This window comes from Dermochelys coriacea, chromosome 2 (assembly GCF_009764565.3).
Source record: "Dermochelys coriacea isolate rDerCor1 chromosome 2, rDerCor1.pri.v4, whole genome shotgun sequence".
Classification (NCBI taxonomy): Eukaryota; Metazoa; Chordata; order Testudines; family Dermochelyidae; genus Dermochelys; species Dermochelys coriacea.
Window position 1 is genome coordinate 154,472,916 of NC_050069.1, and position 18,416 is coordinate 154,491,331.

General features: G+C 45.9%; 1 protein-coding gene across 1 annotated transcript in view; it reads left to right on the forward strand.

Annotated features, from left to right (window-relative positions):
* The first annotated feature begins 10,620 nt into the window (after nt 1–10,620).
* TMEFF1 (transmembrane protein with EGF like and two follistatin like domains 1) overlaps nt 10,621–18,416 on the forward strand; it is a 235,437-nt gene continuing 227,641 nt past the window's right edge. The window contains exon 1 of the mRNA XM_038390804.2: nt 10,621–11,094. Coding sequence (XP_038246732.1) covers nt 10,857–11,094 — 238 coding nt within the window. The 5' untranslated portion in view covers nt 10,621–10,856. The remainder of the gene's footprint in view (nt 11,095–18,416) is intronic.

Genomic DNA, 18,416 nt, shown 5'->3' on the forward strand with positions numbered 1-18,416 from the left:
CCATATTTGCTATTCTTTCTGCACATTGGGATGGTTTGTTCCTGCACCCTCAATAAGGCTTCCTGAAAATACTGCCAGCTCTCCTGGTCTCCTTTCCCCTTCATATTAGCCTCCCAGGGGATCCTGCCCATCAGTTCCCTGAGGGAGTCAAAGTCTGTTTTTCTGAAGTCCAGGGTCCATATTCTGCAGCTCTCCTTTCTTCCTTTTGTCAGGATCCTGAACTTGACCATCTCATGGTCGCTGCTGCCCAGGTTGCCACCCATTTCTACTTCCCCTACCAATTCTTCCCTGTTTGTGAGCAGAAGATCAAGAGGAGCACAGCCCTAGTTGGTTCCTCCAGCACTTGCACCAGGAAGTTGTCCCCAACACTCTCCAAAAACTTCCTTGTCTGTGCACTGCTGTATTGCTCTCCCAGCAGATGTCAGGGTGATTAAAGACCCAATGAGACCCAGGGCCTGTGATTTGGAAACTTCTGTTAGTTGTCCGAATAAAGCCTCATCTACCTCATCCTCCTGGTCTGGTGGTCTATAGCAGATGCCCACCATAAGACCACCCTTGTTGCTCTCACCTCTAAACGTAACCCAAAAACTCTCAACAGGCTTTTCTTCAGTTTCATACTGGAGCTCTGAGCAATCATACTGCTCTCTTACATACAGTGCAACTCCTCCACCTTTTCTCTTGTGTTACCCCACCAAGTTTCTGTTATTCCAATCACATCATAGTTCTTTGACTGTGCCAGGACTTCCAATTCTTCCTGCTTGTTTCCCAGGCTTCTTGCTTTAGAAAGATGCTGGCAATTTAGAGGAAGTTCCGAGAAAAGCAACAAATATGATTAATGGTCTGGAGGGACTGATTTATGAGGAAAGATCAAAAGAGCTAAATTATATCAAGTTTTACTAAATGACACTTAAGAGTTTTTTATGTAAACTAAGAAAAAAGAATTGTTTAAAGTGGCCCAGAAGAGTCTTAGGATATAGAAAGGATGGTCATGTAATTGAAGCACCAGACTGGGATTCAGAAGATAGGGATTCTGTACTTGTCTTTTCTACTTCCTAGATTGACCTTTGGCAAATCTTTTAATCTTTCATTGCCTCAGTTTCCCTATCTGTACAATGGCAATAATCTTACTTCCCTACTTCACAGGGGTGTTCTGAGCATAAGCTCGTTAATAGCTGTGAAGTAGTCAGTGTGGTAATGAGTGCCACAGAATGGTCTGATAGTGATAGGATGAAATTTAGAAAAGTTAAATCAGTAAAAAAATTGTAATGGTGAACTTTATTAGACTATGAAATAATACTCATGGAAAATGATAGAAGCACACTACTTAAGGCATTTTAAAATGGACTAACAAAAAACCACGTTGCAAAGAACTTGAGAGCAATTCCGCACTGATGGGGGGCAAGGAGGAGGGGTGGGGGACTATAAGGTGGGTTGTGATGTGTTGAAATGGTGGGGGAAAAGTGACAAATTGAAGACACAGTAAGAAAGGGACATAGGATCTCATCAATAGGAATCATTCCATTGACATGAATGGGATTTGGATCTAGTCCATAGAAAGGAGGAGATATTGTGGGAAAAGACAGACAAGCTAATAGAAAGGGGAGATGTACAAGTGAGAAGCCTTCACAGGGAAGGACAACAGTTAAGAAAAGGAAAAAAACAAGTAAGAAAAGCAGAGAAACAATAGAAGAAAAATAGGGCAGGGAGCGGGGGGGGGGGACAGGGGAAAGAAAAATAGGAGAGTAGTCAAAGATGAAATACCAGATAGAGAGACATAGGAAAATAAGGCAGAGACACTTTATCCTGACAGAAACAGGCCCTTTTGCCAGAGTTGCTGCTAGTGTAAGCGGGTGGATGGTCCTGCTATTGTCCAACGTTTTAGCTGGTCCCTCTGTATTACTCTCTCAGGACCTCCTCGTTCAGGCTGGATAGTGTAAACCGGCAGTTCAGGATTCTTGTGGGTGACCACAGTGTGGGGATTTGACTCCCATTTGTCCTGTATTTTATTACATCTCCAGCATGTATGTTTACGAACTGGTGCACAGTCACCAGGCCTGATGAGAACCCTACTGGACTTGTGATCATAAGTCCTTTTCCTACTTTGGGCTGTGTCTTTAGATGCACTGAGAGCAACTTTGCCAGCTGTCTTTGGCCTGTCATGGACACCTTTGACTCAGTCATCGAAATTGGTCACTTCATCCTTAGAAAAGACGTCCTGATGCTTCTCTGGCAATGCCCTTAAGTTAGCCACCTGCACAGGAATCAGCCCTTTGAGCACCGCTTGAACTGGAACTGGCAGGCTCCCACCACATCTTTCTCAAGGAAAGATAACTTGTCCTCCCTTCTCCCTCCTTGTCACCCGCAGCTCATTTCTGTTCTCTTCAAATGTTACCTTCACCTGAGGAACCACCTCCTCAGACCGGCATACCTCTGCAGTTCTGATTTGAGGATGCAACTCCACAGCCTTTGCACTTGAGTTTAGAAGACTCCCTGGTACTCTTCCTTTGATGGCATTAGTCGGTACATTGGCTGGCTGGAGCTTACTAGCTAGGCTTGCCCCAGATTTAAGCTCTACAAGAGCTTGATATACATTGGTATTTCCTGGTACCCAGCAGCATTCATCAAGGATCTTCTCTCTCCAAGGAGGAATAAGAATTTTCTGTCTTCTGTCCACTTTAACATTTCCATTCCACCCCATGGAGCCCAGGGAATGGCTCTGTCTTGCCGCTTGAGCCAGTACCCTACTCAGCACAGGATTCTTTTTAGAGTGCCCATGACGGTTCATCCACCTGGTTCCTTCTCCTGGCAACAGTAGCTCCTTCAGCTCACTAATGATGTTAGTGATTCATCCCTAGAATCCCTGGGACTCCTTCTCTCATATGGCTCCCGTTAAAGGCTTTGTCTTTCAGGATGAAGATGCATGTTCTTGGCAGTATCTGGCCCATGTTCTTGGCAGTGTCTAGCCAGTGTCGGGCCCACTGTATCTGCTTTGAGGCATCCCAACACTGGGAATGCCAGTCCATTAACTGCTGTTAGACATACAAACCGTGTGCTGTGCATAATCAGCTCCTTGTCCTTCAAATATTTTTGAAAATGCGACTCAGTAATGGTGATGACTTGTGAGCCAGTATCTAACAAACATCTGGTCCTCACGCCTGCTATCCATACTCCAGAAGTTAGAAGTCTCCAAATGCTCGCTCACCGAAGTCACTAGCTATGCTGGCACTGTCTGCGTTCCTTTCCACACTGTATACAGAGTGATTTTTCACCAGGGACAGGCCTAGGAATCCTTCTGCCACTGCTCGGCTTTCTACTGCAGATGGGCCACTCGCTCCTGATGGTTTTCAGTGCCTGGGCCTCTGTTCTCCTTCTCAGTGGACATTCCCAGCTAGCGTGCCCTGGCCTTTCACAAGTGTAAGAGATGTACCTTCCCAGCTCGTCCTTCAGTGGGGAATCTTTGGGATCCTGGTGCCCTTGTATACTTTGGCCTACTAATGGGATTTTTTCTTTCATCACCTCAGTCATCACTTTCAGCATCTCCTCCTGTTGGATCACCAGTTTTTGGACAGCTTCACTTAAACTTTCGAAAGTTAACTGTGTTTGGGGCAGGATCTTTTCCCCAATAGTTGCATTCACTAGGCCCCTACTTCGTGTAGGCTTGGCCATCTCTTCCACAGGAACTTCCTCTTCTTCGGACCACATAATGGCAGCCTGCATGAGTTCATGGAACTTCTTACCAGGCTCTTCCTTAAAACTTCTTTTCATTTCACGGTGGAGGGAATCATCCCAGAGCCCCAGCACCAACTGTTCTTTCAGAACCATATCTGGGTCTGGAACTCACTGAAGGTCTTGCCGCTCAACTTTGATCATTCTCTTCTGGAGGTCATACGTGTACGCCTGGACAGTTTCAGCAGACTCCTGCTTTCTCTCTAAGAACTCCTTCAGTCAGGTTCTAATAGGTATCTTGTCTCCATACACTTCTAGGAGGAATTCAGATACCTTTTCCATATCTTTCTTATTTGCCATTGCCATGAACTTGACTGTGGCCTTGGCCTGGCCCTTGAGATGTTCTTCTATGAAGTTCACACTATCTTCTTCAGGTACTATTAGCACACACAGAGCCACCTTCACAGACTTGACCCACTCTACCATAATGTCCCCTGGTCTAGTAGGGAAGCCACCGAACTATGTGACCTTCTGCTCCCGTGGGACATAAATAGTAGGAGGTTTCTTAGCTTCTGCTGCTTGTTGGTCTATTACTGCCTTAGCCAGCGATAAGGCTTCTGTTTAGTTCTAGTTTGTTGTAATGCCTCAGTTTGGCCTGATAATATGCGCTGAAGTTCAGCAAACTGGGCCTGTAGTTCTTCAGTTCCAGCCATAGTAGGGTTCTTGACCAGGCCTGGACAATGCTACTAGAACTCAACCAGTAAACCAATGGGGTGGACCCTGTGGATAGGATCCTGTTCGTGATGCGAATTATGTAAGCAGAAGAATGTAATTCAAGCAAATGCACTTTATTAAACAGCAACCAATTTTAAAAAATAAGGAAAAAGTGGGAAAGGTTAAAGGAAAACATGTCACCCCGCTCAGTGGCACGAGGACATCACAACTAGAAGTCTCTGGAATGTAAGGGAAGTTCAATCTGTTCCTCACATGTCCCAGGCCTCGGCTGTCTGCAGGGATGCTGAGGGTCGGACACTTGCTCTGGTAGTGGCCACACGCCCTCAGGCTCTAGGTGACAGCTCCTTCTTCCCAGGGTCAGCCCTCGCCCTCCCACCCCCGCATTGGGGTTATGATCCCCCTCCCAGTCTGGCCTGCAAGGCCACTTGGCTGGGGGCCTCTCCCTGCGCTGGGACTGCTGCCCAGGGTCCCCCCTCACATTCTCCAGCTGCTCACCTCACCTAGCTCCAGACTGCTCCAGCCCCAGCTCCACTCTGCCTCATCACTGATGCTGCTCTGCCTCCAGTGCAGCTCCCAGGGCTGCTTCTCTGGCACATCTGGTTGCTGCAGTTCTCCTCAAGCACAGATCTGCTCCCTGGGCTGCTTCTCTGGCTTTTGTTGCTGTGATCTGCTCTGTGGGCTGCTTCCCTGGTTCTCTCTGGCCAGCTTGGCCCTGCTCCCCAGCTCAGCTCAGGCCCCTGCTTTCTCTTTAACTCGGCCCCACTCCTTTCCAGGCAATTCCAGCTCACATGGAGGATGAGACCTCCCTGGCCTCCTGACTCCCTCATTAGCCTGCCCGCCTATCAATCAGGCTGACATGGAGCATTGGCCTTTCCCCATTGCCCCTGGGGAATGTCGGTCTCAGGGTCCTGATTTCCCATGGACCCTTCCCCTTTCTTGTGGTGCTGGGAGCTAGCCAACCAAAACACCCCCCATTGAGTTTTAGTAAGGGCCAGCAGTCCCCTTACACTAGGCATTGAGAACAAAGGGACATCAAAACACTCGACCAAATTTAAAAAAGGAAAAGGAGAACCAAGGAAAAATAGTCTGCAGGAGAGCTATGTTTGATTACTGCAGTCTCAGTTCTGAGATGATAGAAGGGGGGAAACACAGTGCTAAGTCCTGGAAGCAGAGTCTCTTCTTTGGTTCAACAGGAGCCTGTCCAGCTGAAGAAAGATCCTACCTATTCAGAGAGGGGTTGGCTGCATCTTATATGAGTGCATGTCTAAATAAAATGTTTAGGGTGTTATTGATAAGACTCTGGTGGGCTGGATCTGAATTCTGTGTCAGGTTCCTGGATTCTGCACCACTCAGGAATGGCAGACTGAAAATTCTGTGGCATTGTTATATAATTTTAAGATGTAGATTTTTAATTCATGAAGTATGAAATTGAATAATACAACCAGTATAGTAGGCCCTTTGTTATTTATTTTGATATTACACTTAAGGCTGCATATCTGTCACGGATGTCATGGAAGTCCTAGATTCCATGACTTGCCATGACTTCCGTGATTTCTGCAGCAGCCAGTGCTGGCTCAGGGTCGGGCAGCCCCTGGGCCAGCAGCAGCATTTTGGGTGTGTAAGAAGAGGCTCAGGGCTGGGGTGGGGGCTCCCTGACCCCCACTGGCATGTCCCGGTAGCTCCTAGTGGGAGGGGCCGGGAGCTCTGCGCGCTGCTCACAAAGGCCACCCGCGCAGCTCCCATTGGCTGTGGTTCCCGGCCAATGGGAGTCATGGAGCCAGCGCTTGTGGTGGGAGCAGCGCATGGAGTCCCCCTGGCCACCCCACCCCCTAGGAGCTGCAGTGACATGCCTGCTGGAGCCAGGTAGGGAGCCTGCCAGCCCCGCCAACCCTCCCCTGCCCCAGCACCAGCAGGGGTCCCAGGCCACTGCCCGCCTCCCCCGCAGCACCAGCGGGGGTCCTGGACAACCGCCCAGCACTCGCGGTGCCCCCAGACTGCCCTTCCCCAGTGCACCTGCGATCCCCCCAGCCCAAGTTTTAGTTACGAGTATATAGTAAAAGTCATGTACAGGTCACGAGCCATGAATTTTTGTTTACTGCCCATAACCTGTCCATGACTTTTACTAAATACCTGTGAGTAAAACGAGTAAGCCTTAATTACACTTAATATATTTATACCATCCCTGATGCTCAGATTCAAAATTCCAAATGTTTATATTGAAAATGCTTAATTGTATTATCTAAATTGTCAGGGTTCAGGTTGGTGATTTTGAGAAGGGGTTTTTGGCACCTGAGGAAGCGTTGGAGACAGCTTGAAATTGTGGGATAAGCACAGTTGTAGGATGAGGTGGATGTTTCTGTTAAAAAGCTCAACAGTGAAACTGTTGACATGAGTCATCCTTACTGAGCTGAAGAGAGCAGTTAGCGTCTCTCAGAGCTATTGTTTCAGGCTGTTTGCGGACTCAGGAAGACATCACTATTCCAATTTACACTTATTTAGTGTTTTTGAGTATTTCTTCACAACTACAAGTGCTGGAAACATATTTTGTTTAACAGAACAAAAACTGAGATTCATAAGTACAATTCTCTAGTAGAGTTGGGCAACTTATTTTGGACAAAACTCTTTTCCAACAAAAAACCACAAAGATTTGGATTGCCCACAATAATTCACAAATTTGGGTTGAGGAAAAATTGGGTTGGGGAGAAAAAAAAGAAAACGCAGAAAAAAAAAAGAAAAAATCAAAATGTAATGCTTTGATACTTTTAAAAATATTTTGAGTTTTCAATTTGAAACACCTTTCTGATTTGAATTTTACTGCAGTTTTATTTTCAAAAAAACATCCCCCCAAATGAAATAAAACATTTTGTTTAACCCAAACCAACTTATGTTATTTTTTACTTTTTTGGTTCACTAAAATGTTAAAAAAATGTTTTGGGTTGCTCTCTGTCAAATTTAACTCCTCACATTGGCATCTTTGCTCTTCTCCACACCCACATAATCCTCATCTCTTTTAGTATGTGGGTTCTCCCTCACCCAGCCAATACAGGGAGATAACAATAAAGAGAAGGTAGCTCCATTAGAAGTAGACCCTTTAAATATTATCCTTTGTTACTCAGGGCCCCTATGAGAGATGAAGATTTTAGGCACTCTAAATAAATGCCCCCTTTCACACAGGACCAATTGGAGGTGAGATGAAATGTAAACATTTTTCCAGTAAATGGAAAAAAAAAGACAATAATTGAAATAATGTCATATTCATTTACCAGAGACTACCACTACCAAATGCTGATAGTGTTTAACGTGATGCCATATTTGTGATTTTCTTATTGTGGAATTCCATTAGTTTGCAACAAACTATGGGTATAGGTAGAGCAGCTTGTTTAAGAATTATAATTATATACTTCAGGTTTCAGAGTAGCAGCCATGTTAGTCTGTATCTGCAAAAAGAAAAGGAGGACTTGTGGCACCTTAGAGACTAACACATTTATTTGAGCATAAGCTTTTGTGAGCTATAGCTCACTTCATCGGATGCATTCTTATAATTCTTCTGCTTCTTTTAATGGTCAAGGAAGCTCTTTTTTAAAAAGAAAACCAACCAACCAGCCACCACCACAATAACAAAAAAACAGAGGGCAGAAGAAGAATGAATACCCAGAGGGCATAGTCTGAATTTGCCAAACCAATCAGGCTTCATTGTATCATCCACTGAAGGCTAGCTATTCACAACAAATTTTTTGGTGGCCTCAGGAATTAACTTTAGGAAAAACAAATACATATGCACATATACATGTCCAAATCATTGTAATTTATTCATGTAGGTTTTTTTTACCAACTCAGTAATAAAAAAAATGTACAGTTATCTCTGTTCTTTACTGGACCTAAACAGACTAGAAACCTAAATAAGGTGCTTTGCATGTTCTTGTCTTTTTTCTTTTCTTTTTTTCTTTTGCTTTTTTGGTTGCTTTTTAAAAAAACTTGCTGTCTAACAAACATATAAATATCACTTTTAACAACAGACTTACGCAGCCCTGGCAAGCCTGGGGACAAAGTAAGCCCTGGATGGGGAGGTGGGTACAGAGGCAGCAGGGGTGATGGGGCACTGGGGGAAGCAGCGGGAGCCAGGGGTGATGGAGGGGTGAGCTCAGGGCCAGAGCCTGCTACGGCATGGCTGGTGAATGGAGCCTGAAGCCCCATGACTGGAGCCTGCCACCCGCCACCCCAGGGCTGAAGCCTGACCCCACCACCCCTGGGAAGGTGGGGAACTCACACTTGCTGCCTGCTCCTCCTGCTTTTGTGTCTCCAGAGTGGGGCAGGACTCAATCACTGCAGGCGGCCATTGGGGGAGGGTCCTACTGCTTTCCCCTTGCCCCATCACTGCCCAAGAGGCTGTGGCCACAAGAAAAGCTCCTGGTGGCCACAATGGTGGCCACATTTGAGAAACACTGACTAAGCCTGATGTGGCTCTCTGAGTTTAAACAAATGGCAGAATTGCCAACCCCAGGAATTCAAAAATAGAATACAAATCAAAATAAAAACCATGGGACTTATTTCCATCGTGAAATGCGCATAAAACCTCCTTGGTTCCCACCCCATCTCCATAGCATCCCTGCCAGTGATATCCTGAAAGGAGCAAAAAAGTTATGGATACCATGTGGTAGAAAGAAAAGGAGTACCCGTGGCACCTTAGAGACTAACAAATTTATTAGAGCATAAGCTTTTGTGAGCTACAGCTCACTTCATCGGATGCATTCGATGAAGTGAGCTGTAGCTCATGAAAGCTTATGCTCTAATAAATTTGTTAGTCTCTAAGGTGCCACGGGTACTCCTTTTTTTTTTGCGAATACAGACTAACACGGCTGCTACTCTGAAACCTGTCATGTGGTAGAGATAGTGCTGCACTCCATTTGCCAATAGGAAATTGCTGTTTCAGTCTTGGCGGCATTGATCCTATCTTTTCACCAGCAGCCAGCCCTTCTTTAAGTTTTATGGGGAGTTATTTAGGCTAGATCTGTCATCCTTGAGGGCTAAACCCACTTTAAGGCCCCAATCCTGCAATGGGACTTCTGCATGGCAGACCCTCTGTGCCTACACAGACCTTGTTCAGGGGTAGGTCCTTAGTCCTGCCTGCAGATATTTAATTTGTTGTTTCACCCTAAGCACTCTGCAGCAGGTAGAAGAATCTGCTTGCCCTGCAAAATGAATGGCTCATGTGGAAGGTTGGAGAAGGCTGCTTTTTCCAAGGACTAGCACCAAATATATGTCATAGTTTAGACTTGTCCAAGGAAAATCTGTTGCATGTGTTATTTTTGTGTTATTCCTATATCAGAAACATGCATCCTGTTGCAAATGTCCACTGCCCTTTAGGGCCATCTAGTAAGAACTGGTTTCAGAGCGGGCTTTAGCCCCTGAAAGCTTAGGCTCAAATAAATTTGTTAGTCTCTAAGGTGCCACAAGAACTCCTCCTTCTTTTGGCTAGCAAGAACTGTATCCTGTCATAAACTGCTTGCAATCTATAACCCCGCATCCTGCCAACACGTGCTCAGCGTTATGGAGGCGAGTCGTCCCTTTCATTTCAAGGAGCAGTTCTGTCCCACCCACTCGCTCCAAGTGCCTCCAGGAGAGGCTGCTTTTGAGAGAAGTGCCCAGAAGTGCCCTGCAAGTAGTCACCGCATCTTCCTCAACTGGACTGATTGGGATTTGGAAATTGCTCCGGTCCCACGAGCCGGGCTGAGGTGCGGTAACAATTACAAGCCAAGCGTCCACTTAATCAGCAACGATTCCAGTGAGCTGTGGGCTTCCCTCCTCGGCCTCCCGCAGGCCAGCCCTGCAGAGGGCACAGAGAGAGCTGCGCACAGGTCACCCCGCGCGGCCCGGGCCCCTCTCCTCCGCCCCCGGCGTCGGCGCGCGCGGCCCAGCGCCCTGCGGGGAGGGGGGATGCCGCTCCGCGTCAGCGGGGGGGGGGGGGAAGGGTGCTGCTGCAGCCGCCCCTCACCGTGGCCTCCCTGGGGGCGGGGGCGGCTGCCCTTTGCCCAGCGTGGGGCGGGAGCGGCGACTGGGGGCGGGGGCGGGCGAGGTGGCCCCCGCGCCCGCTCGGGTTCCTGGGGCAAGCCCCAGCTCCTCAGGACGAGGTCCCCACGCCTCCCCTGTGGGGGTGGGGGGCTGCCATCACGTGTGCGTCCTCCCCTCCTCCCTCCGCAGCGGCAGCCGCCTCAGCCCCGCTCCCTTTGTTGTAGCCGGAGCGGTGGCAGCGGCGCGGCTGGGCGCAGCGCACAAAGGAGCGAGCGGCCGGCGAGGGAGCGCAGCCGCTGCCCAGGGCGCAGGGACGCTCCGGGGGAGCCGGGGGGCGGCGCGGGCCGGGTCTCTCTGGCGGTCCCGGCGGGGATGCTGAGGGCTGGCTCCGGCCCGGCGGAGAAGGGACGGTCCCTGCAGGGCAGCGCTGCCGCCGGCTCCGATTGATGCTCCGGGCCTGCCGCTCCCAGCCGCCGCCACCATCCCGCTGCCGCTCCCCCCCCGCCATGGTGGCGGAGAGCCCGGCCGCCGCCCGGCCGCGGCCGGGCCCCCCCCGGGCGTGGTGCTACACCTCGGTGCTCCTGGCGTTCGCCCTCGCCGCCCTGCCCCCCGGCCGCGCCTCCAACCTGCTGCCCGGCGGCGAGTGCCAGGGCGGCGGCAAGGGGAAAGGCATCAACTGCTCAGGTAATGCCCCGGCAGCGGCCGGCTTCCCCCCGCGGCGCGGCCCCCGGCCCCCGGCCGCCACTCGCCCGTGCCGGGCTGGGGGGGCTGCGGGCCGGCCTGTGCCCCTCGTGTTTACACGGCAGCGTGGAGCCGGGGCGGGAACCGGGCTGCGCGCCGCCGCGTCCCTCGCTCCTGCCCTACGTGCTGCTGAAAACAAAGAGCCCGGGCTCCGGTTCAGGTTGCCCGGGGCTTGGCTCCAGATGCGCTTTGCGGATAACCTGAAAAGGAGGAGGGGGGGGGTTCTCCCCCCTCGGCCAAAACAGGCTTCCTTAGAGAGAGGAAGGAAGGAAGGAAGGAGTTTGTGGGGTGTGGACCTTTTGATTTCCTTCGCTCTGTTGCTTGTGGGTATCGGCAGGTGCATGTCAATCGCACCCCTCCCCATCTTCACCTGTAATCTTTTATTCCACTTCCTCGGTCCTGTTGAAGAAAGGGGGGGGGGCCGGGGGGAAATCCCAGAGGAGCCCACGTGACTGTAACCTATGAAAACAGTCACACTGAATATTCCTATAACTGCTTCGCTGTGTTTATACATACAGTCCAAATACAGAGCCCCCATCCCCTTCAGCTGGTTGCTGTGTAGATTCCTGGTTGCTCTCATGATTGCTGTGGATGCTCCACTGTATCTACAGAAAGCATTTCCAGGTCGTTCTTTATTTGAGCCACGGTAGCGGAATACTTTCTGACATCTGCCCATGCCAAACCTCGACGTGCACTATCATTTTAAAGTATAATATACATCCTTTTTCAGTTGAGATGGATTTATGAGAACAAGGGATCGCTATTTTCATAATTCTTTCGGGACATTGAACAAGTAGAAGAAAGTAGCAATATCAATGTCACGATTGGTTTTGAATCCTTTAAAATGTTTGTCTTCCTCAATAATATTTTGATAAAATAATTTTAGTTTCTCCTTATTAAAATTAGCTGTGTGTATTGAACTTCTTTTAAAATCACAGATTAATTACACTAGAATGATCACTAGTAGAAGTGTTGCAAAGTGGTTGTCCGAGGTGATGAACATTTCCTGTGAAGTGCTAAGTGCCCTCTATTCCCATTGTTTTTGATGAGAGTTGAAGGCAATTTGTACTTTGGAGGTGGCTATCTGCACTTTTTAGGATGGGGTCCTTATGCAGTATAACAGTTTTGAAATAATTTCAGCAACAACAGTGAGGCCTTTTAGTATATGACATTTAAATTGTATAATGTTGGCTAATGCTGGCTATCAAATTTACAACCTAGCAAACCATGTCAAAATAATTTTGCAGTATAATAAATCTCATCACTGCTTGTTTGCTCTTAATTTTAGCTCGTCTTGACATCTAATATGTTGTTGTGTTGTACCAAACTACTACTTTTCTATTCCTGCTTGACTTTTTTTATTCTATTTGCATGAATGTGATGGTTATTTTTAAAGGAAGGTTAATAGGTTACTGTGTCAGTAGCATTAGTGGCTTACCCAACAGAGACATGTGTGTCATTAGACCACAGCATATGCATAAATCAACGAGATTAACTATGAATGCTCAGTGAAGTATTTGAGGAAGTTGCTAAGGCAATGTGGGAAACATGTATATTATTATTCTACATAAATGATCCTCCAAATAGCATTTTTTAACCCAGAAACTGACAGAAAACTATGTGCTGTCTCAAAGCTATTCAGAATGATACAATTCTAGTTAAAACAGGCAGAGGTAGTTCTAATACTATATAAGTATACATGGCATGCATTGATTTTTAGCATAGCTTTAAAAGATGAAAGAATTGTTTTATTTAAAACAACCTATTAAGTCAATTTTTCTGTGTTAACCATTCTGTGAGGGACTATGGGAGAATATTAAGAGGAAAATTTGTCCCAGTGAGTTTCAGTTACGTAAATCTGCATAATTCTCTTAACCTTTAGTGGATAAGCTTCTCCTACCATAAGATGAGCTTACTGCATATTTACATATAATGGTCCAGATCCCCCGCTGGCATAAATTGACATGGCTCCATTCATAGTGGAGGTTCATTATATTTACTATCTGGTACCACTTTATTAACCAAAAATTAAGGTAAAACATTGAGAACACTTCTTCAAATCTACAGAACTTTATAGATTGCTTTTGTATCTATCTATATTTGGAAGAAACAGAATGGATGGCTCTTGTATTATTATTTCTCTCAGCCTCATACTGACATCAGACCTTATCCGCTGCTCTGGAGCAGTTTCTTTTGACCAGATGCTGCTTTTGCAACGTCTTATAACCAGCAGATAAAGCATCTTCCTCTGAAATCTTTGCTAGTCCTACTGTATATCTGGAATTAACTACTGTGAAGTGTGCTGAACTCCCCTTTCTCACCCCTTGAGTATTCTGTTCAAGAAATTGTCCATAATACATACACCATGGAAAAGCTCATTAAAAGAATGCAGGGTTGCAAAGTGAAGCACACAAAAGTTAGGAAACATCAAAATTAAGGTAGTTTGTGAAATCTTATTTGTCTTCATTCCAAATTCTTTCCTTTCTTCATAAGCATTACAGCAGTGGTTCTCATCCAAGGGTATGCAGAAGTCTTCCAGGGGTACATCAACTCATCTAGTTATTTCCCTAGTTTTACAGCAGGCTACATAAAAAAATCACGAACAAAGTCAGTATAAACTAAAATGTCATACACACAATTTTTCTATGATAGCATGCGGTGACACTTTTACATTTTTATGTCTGATTTTGTAAGTAAGTAGTTTTTAAGTGAGGTGAAACTTGGGGTACGCAAGACAAATCAGGCTCCTGAAAGGGGTACAGTAGTCTGGAAAGATTGAGAACTATTGCATTACAGTATGGTCTTTAGTTATGTGTAACATAGTCACATCATCACTGGCTCTGAGAGGGATATATAGTGACAGAAATATTTTTGTTTTTAAATGATGACTTGCTTTTACAGAGTTTTCAGTCATCTGTGAATCTCAGTGTTTTGTTAAGATAAGTATGCTAAAGTAGCCTCATTTTATAGCTGGCATAGCCAAACACAGACATTTGGCATATTCTTTTGGAGAGTCAGTGTGGGTTAGAGGATGGTATTTGGGACTGCTATATTAGAGACTTGATTTTATTCCTGACTCTGCCTGCAGTGACCTTGTGCAACATCTTTGGTCGCCTATCTGTAAAATGGGGAAAATGATACTTGCCTCTTTCCTCAGTTTGTTATACAGTCTGAGATCTTATCTATAATAATGGTTGGAAAGTGCAGAGAATTATTAAGCCCAGTCAGTTGAAGAAATATGTCTACAATTGAGAGCTTACTGGCTCCCAACTTATTAGTGCTTCCCATAGGTCAAAGGCTGTTTTGATGCCCAAATCAGCATCAGTATTATAATCAAAATGATTCAAGAGGCTCACTGGCACCTAGGAGTATCTGCAGCAGGGCAGGAGTTCACATTTGGAAGTGGAATGATTAACTGTTGTACAAACTACCACACATGTGCAAATGGTGATTTTCCATGGTTTGTGACTCAGTCAAATCTCTGGTAAATTTTCAAATGGACAGTGAGATACCTCTTTCTGCCTGCCCTGCCAGCGTTCAACTTCCGAACCTAAATTCTAGGGGCACTAGTGCTGCTTCTAAAAATTTTACAAAACTTTGATAAAATAACCTTTTACTGATTAATTAAATTCTTGGGAACAACTTCTTTAGATAAAAATCAACCTAAGGTAGGCTTGGACAATTTCAACCCAAAGGTTACAGTCTGACAAAATTATAAGTAACTGAAAGCAGATAACTTTAATGCAAAGTGTTAGACAAGCTTAACGATAGATATTGCTACATGCACTGCCTACAATAGCTAGCTCCCATCAAGCCAGCCCTTGGGAATTTAATCAAAAGTGACATGTTTCTGTGAGTAAGTAGTTCACTTTGCTGCTCCTTTACAGTAATATTTACTGGACTTATATATATGGGGTCTTATTCTGGCTTTATGTAACCATGCATACCATTTTTTTGATTAGACCAAATATCTCCTATGTGGCTCAGAGGGCACGTACTCTTCCCAGGGTTTTGACTTTCTGATATATAAAATGGGTGGTATTATACCTTCATATAGGTTGTTGATGATTGACTGAGGCCAAGGAAAAAATAAAGACAATTTCCCTTATACAGGATTCCCTTTCTGTTAAATGTAGGGGAGCATGAATATTTACATAAGAATAACTTCACTGGATAGAAGGGTTCTAGAAGTGTAAAGTAACTAGGAACCATGGCTGATGGAAGGGGATTCAATCAAATGATGATGAAAAGTTTGAAACTTATCTGGAAAGAAGTATGGAGCCAGTGAGGAGACCTGTGTGTGGATGACATGGTCAGAGAAGCAGGGACGGAGAATTAGTTTAGTTGTTGAATATATGGAGGGAAGTGAGGGTAAAAGTGATCATTGTCACTAACTCTAGTGTTGTGTGCTGGTATTGGTGATGAAGGGCAGTTTTCACGAGACACTCTCTGTTAAGATGAGATCCACTCCACACTATGAAGAATTGACTCAAATTTTTTCATAGTGTGGATCCCATCTTAACAGAGTGAGTATCCCATGAACCCTTCACCTCTCACTCAAGATCACACAACATCCATTGGTCAGTACATTCAGTACATTAATGTGTAAATATAATCAGACATGTTATAATACCTTTATATAATGTATCTGAATGTTGTCCTTAGTTTGATATTAACCTTCTTTCCCACCCTTTGTATGTTGACTATCTTTGGGGGATGTAAAAAAATCCTGGACTATTGTGATTGAATGCTGTATCCACCTCCCTTACCTGTCACCTTTCATCTTCTTAGACTGTAAGCTCCTTGAACCATGGACTGTCTTTTACTATGAGATTGCACTTTACCAAGCACCATGGCCCCAGACCTTAGTTGGAGCCTTTGGGCACTGTTATTATAAATAATAAATAATATTAATCACTATAGCAATTGCTTACATGGAAAATAGTAGGAAAGTGCTTTTGATGTATTTTTAACTCTGTACTGAAACTTATGTTTTGTCTTCTTGAAAAAGCTAAGCACACTTTCTGCTTTTGCTCTTTCCCCTTCCATCTGATTTGTCCTTCTCTCACCCCTTCTTCTCTGCCACAAGGACCTTGTCTCTTGTGCTCCTCTGCACATTCTTTGCCTGATTCTATTCTCCCCTAAATTTCTCTATCCATGGATGGCTCTGGTCCTATTTGCGGCTTATGGTTCCCTTTTTTCCTCTTTAGCAGCTCCTGCTGGTTGGATCCCTTCCTCTCCCATTTCCTATACTCCTCTTCTTATGTAGCAGCAGCCCATAGTGGAGACAACCAGGCTGGCTCCTCATTGCCACATCCAGGCTCTTCTCCATCCACTATAGCTATAACCAAGACTGTATGGCTTGCCAGGTCTCTGTGGACCATCAGCAAGTGGCTCATGATTTGAGAACGTGTGATGCAAGGAATTTCAGGAATGAGGCTGAATCAAAATTGGCAGCAGAACGCTTTAAATCCACAGCCTTGATGGGAGCTTTCTCAGAAGTGGTTTTACACAAAGGATCAGTCTGTGAGAAAGAATCTGAATCTTGCTTCCCTCCTCTCCATCATATTCTAAACTACATCTTGTTAAATATTGATAAACCTATTGTGGAAGAAAACAAATACAAATGAGTTTACCATATGGGAACAAGATAGCTGGCAAAGAAAATTATGAAGTTTGGGGTAGATTATTAAACTAGGAGTTGGAGCAAAGGAAAAAACACTCTCACCAAAGAGAACTCAGGCTGGACCATAAATCTACTTGTAATTGAAGAAAATAGTGAACTTGCACTACTGAACAGAGGACAATGGAAAGAACTAAGGTCAGGGAAGGGAAACACAAGAAACAGAGGTGCAGAAATAAGACAACGTTGAAGTAGAGAAACTTATAGATGCTAAAAATAAAAGACCTGTTAGATCAGACATTGAAAAATTTATCAGACACCTATTAGCCTGAGGAATAAACTCACTCGCCAGAGACTGGTGCAGAAGGTGAGGCTTGAATAAGCATTGTACAGGTATATGAACTAGTGAAAAGCTCTGCCTTTCCCCAACTGCTGGGAATGGGAAGGGTGCTGGGATTCCTACCAGAGTTCTATTTCTGTCTTTGTTTGGATGCTTCATCTTTTATATCTGCCTTTGTCTAAACATTGTCTAATAAACTTAGTAGCCACTAGAACTTCCTCTGGCTGCTGGAAAGCAGGAGAATCTTTCTATCTTTTTGATTCTTCTTTCCCACCATAAAGCCTCCTAGCTGCTGTGAGACTGTGTATCTTCATGATTCTATTCCTCTCTCAGCCTTATGGTGGCTGCTCCCTCCAAAAATATTTGACAGCTATGTGTAGGTAATAAGAATATCCAGAGTTAAAATAGTAAGTATTAAAAAAAATAAACAAGAGCTTTGGTAGGGTTACAGATCCTTAAACTTTGGGGCATAAACCAACCTCAAACTCTTGGGGATGAGGAAAAAACTTTCCTAGGGGGTGGTTTATCCCATAACTGCCACTTGCAGGATTTCTTACTCTGTGCATCTGGGGGTATATCTGCTTTAGACAAAAGGGTGTGCGTAACAGGTTGCAGACGCACCACCGTGGCACCTCCTGCTGGTTGCTCTGGGAATTAGCTCTGTCCAGCTGCAGAGCGCCCTCTGCAGGTGATGTTCTGCCCATTGCTTGCTCAGTTGTGCTGTCTGAGACCCGCGTTGCTCCCTGGCTTGCAGCATCCTCTTCTGGACACAGCCCTCCAGCTGTGCCCCACTCGGTTCTCTCCCATTCCGCAGGTATCTGCAGTCCTCACTCTGCACCTGCCCTCATGGCCAACTGCAGCTCCTAAGTCTAGCCCCTTGCCTCAGAGGCAAGCCACAATCTGTATCGGGCCATGCTCCTCCACAGCCAGGTGCAGGCCAACCCACTACTCTGAGTCCTGATCCAGGGACCCTCTGGAGGCAGCCATGTTCTGCCCTCCTTCTCTCCCCTCTACTGCTCGTGCTCCCTGGACCACTTCCCTTTGGTCCTTGCACCTTCTCGGCCCTTTCTTTCAGGGGCCTCATCCTGGCAGGTATCAGGCTGGAGATTTCCCTCTGCTCCCCTGAGCCTGCCAAGCGCTGCTCTATCTAAGGTGCTATCCCTGGAAGCTAGTCCTCCTCCCTTGCTTGTCAGGGAGAGACTGCTGTCTCCCCTGCTTTGCAGCCTTTATATTGGGGCCAGCCTGGCCCTGACTGGCTGCTACCAAGATTTCTTTGATTGGCTGGGTTCTGCACAGCCAAAC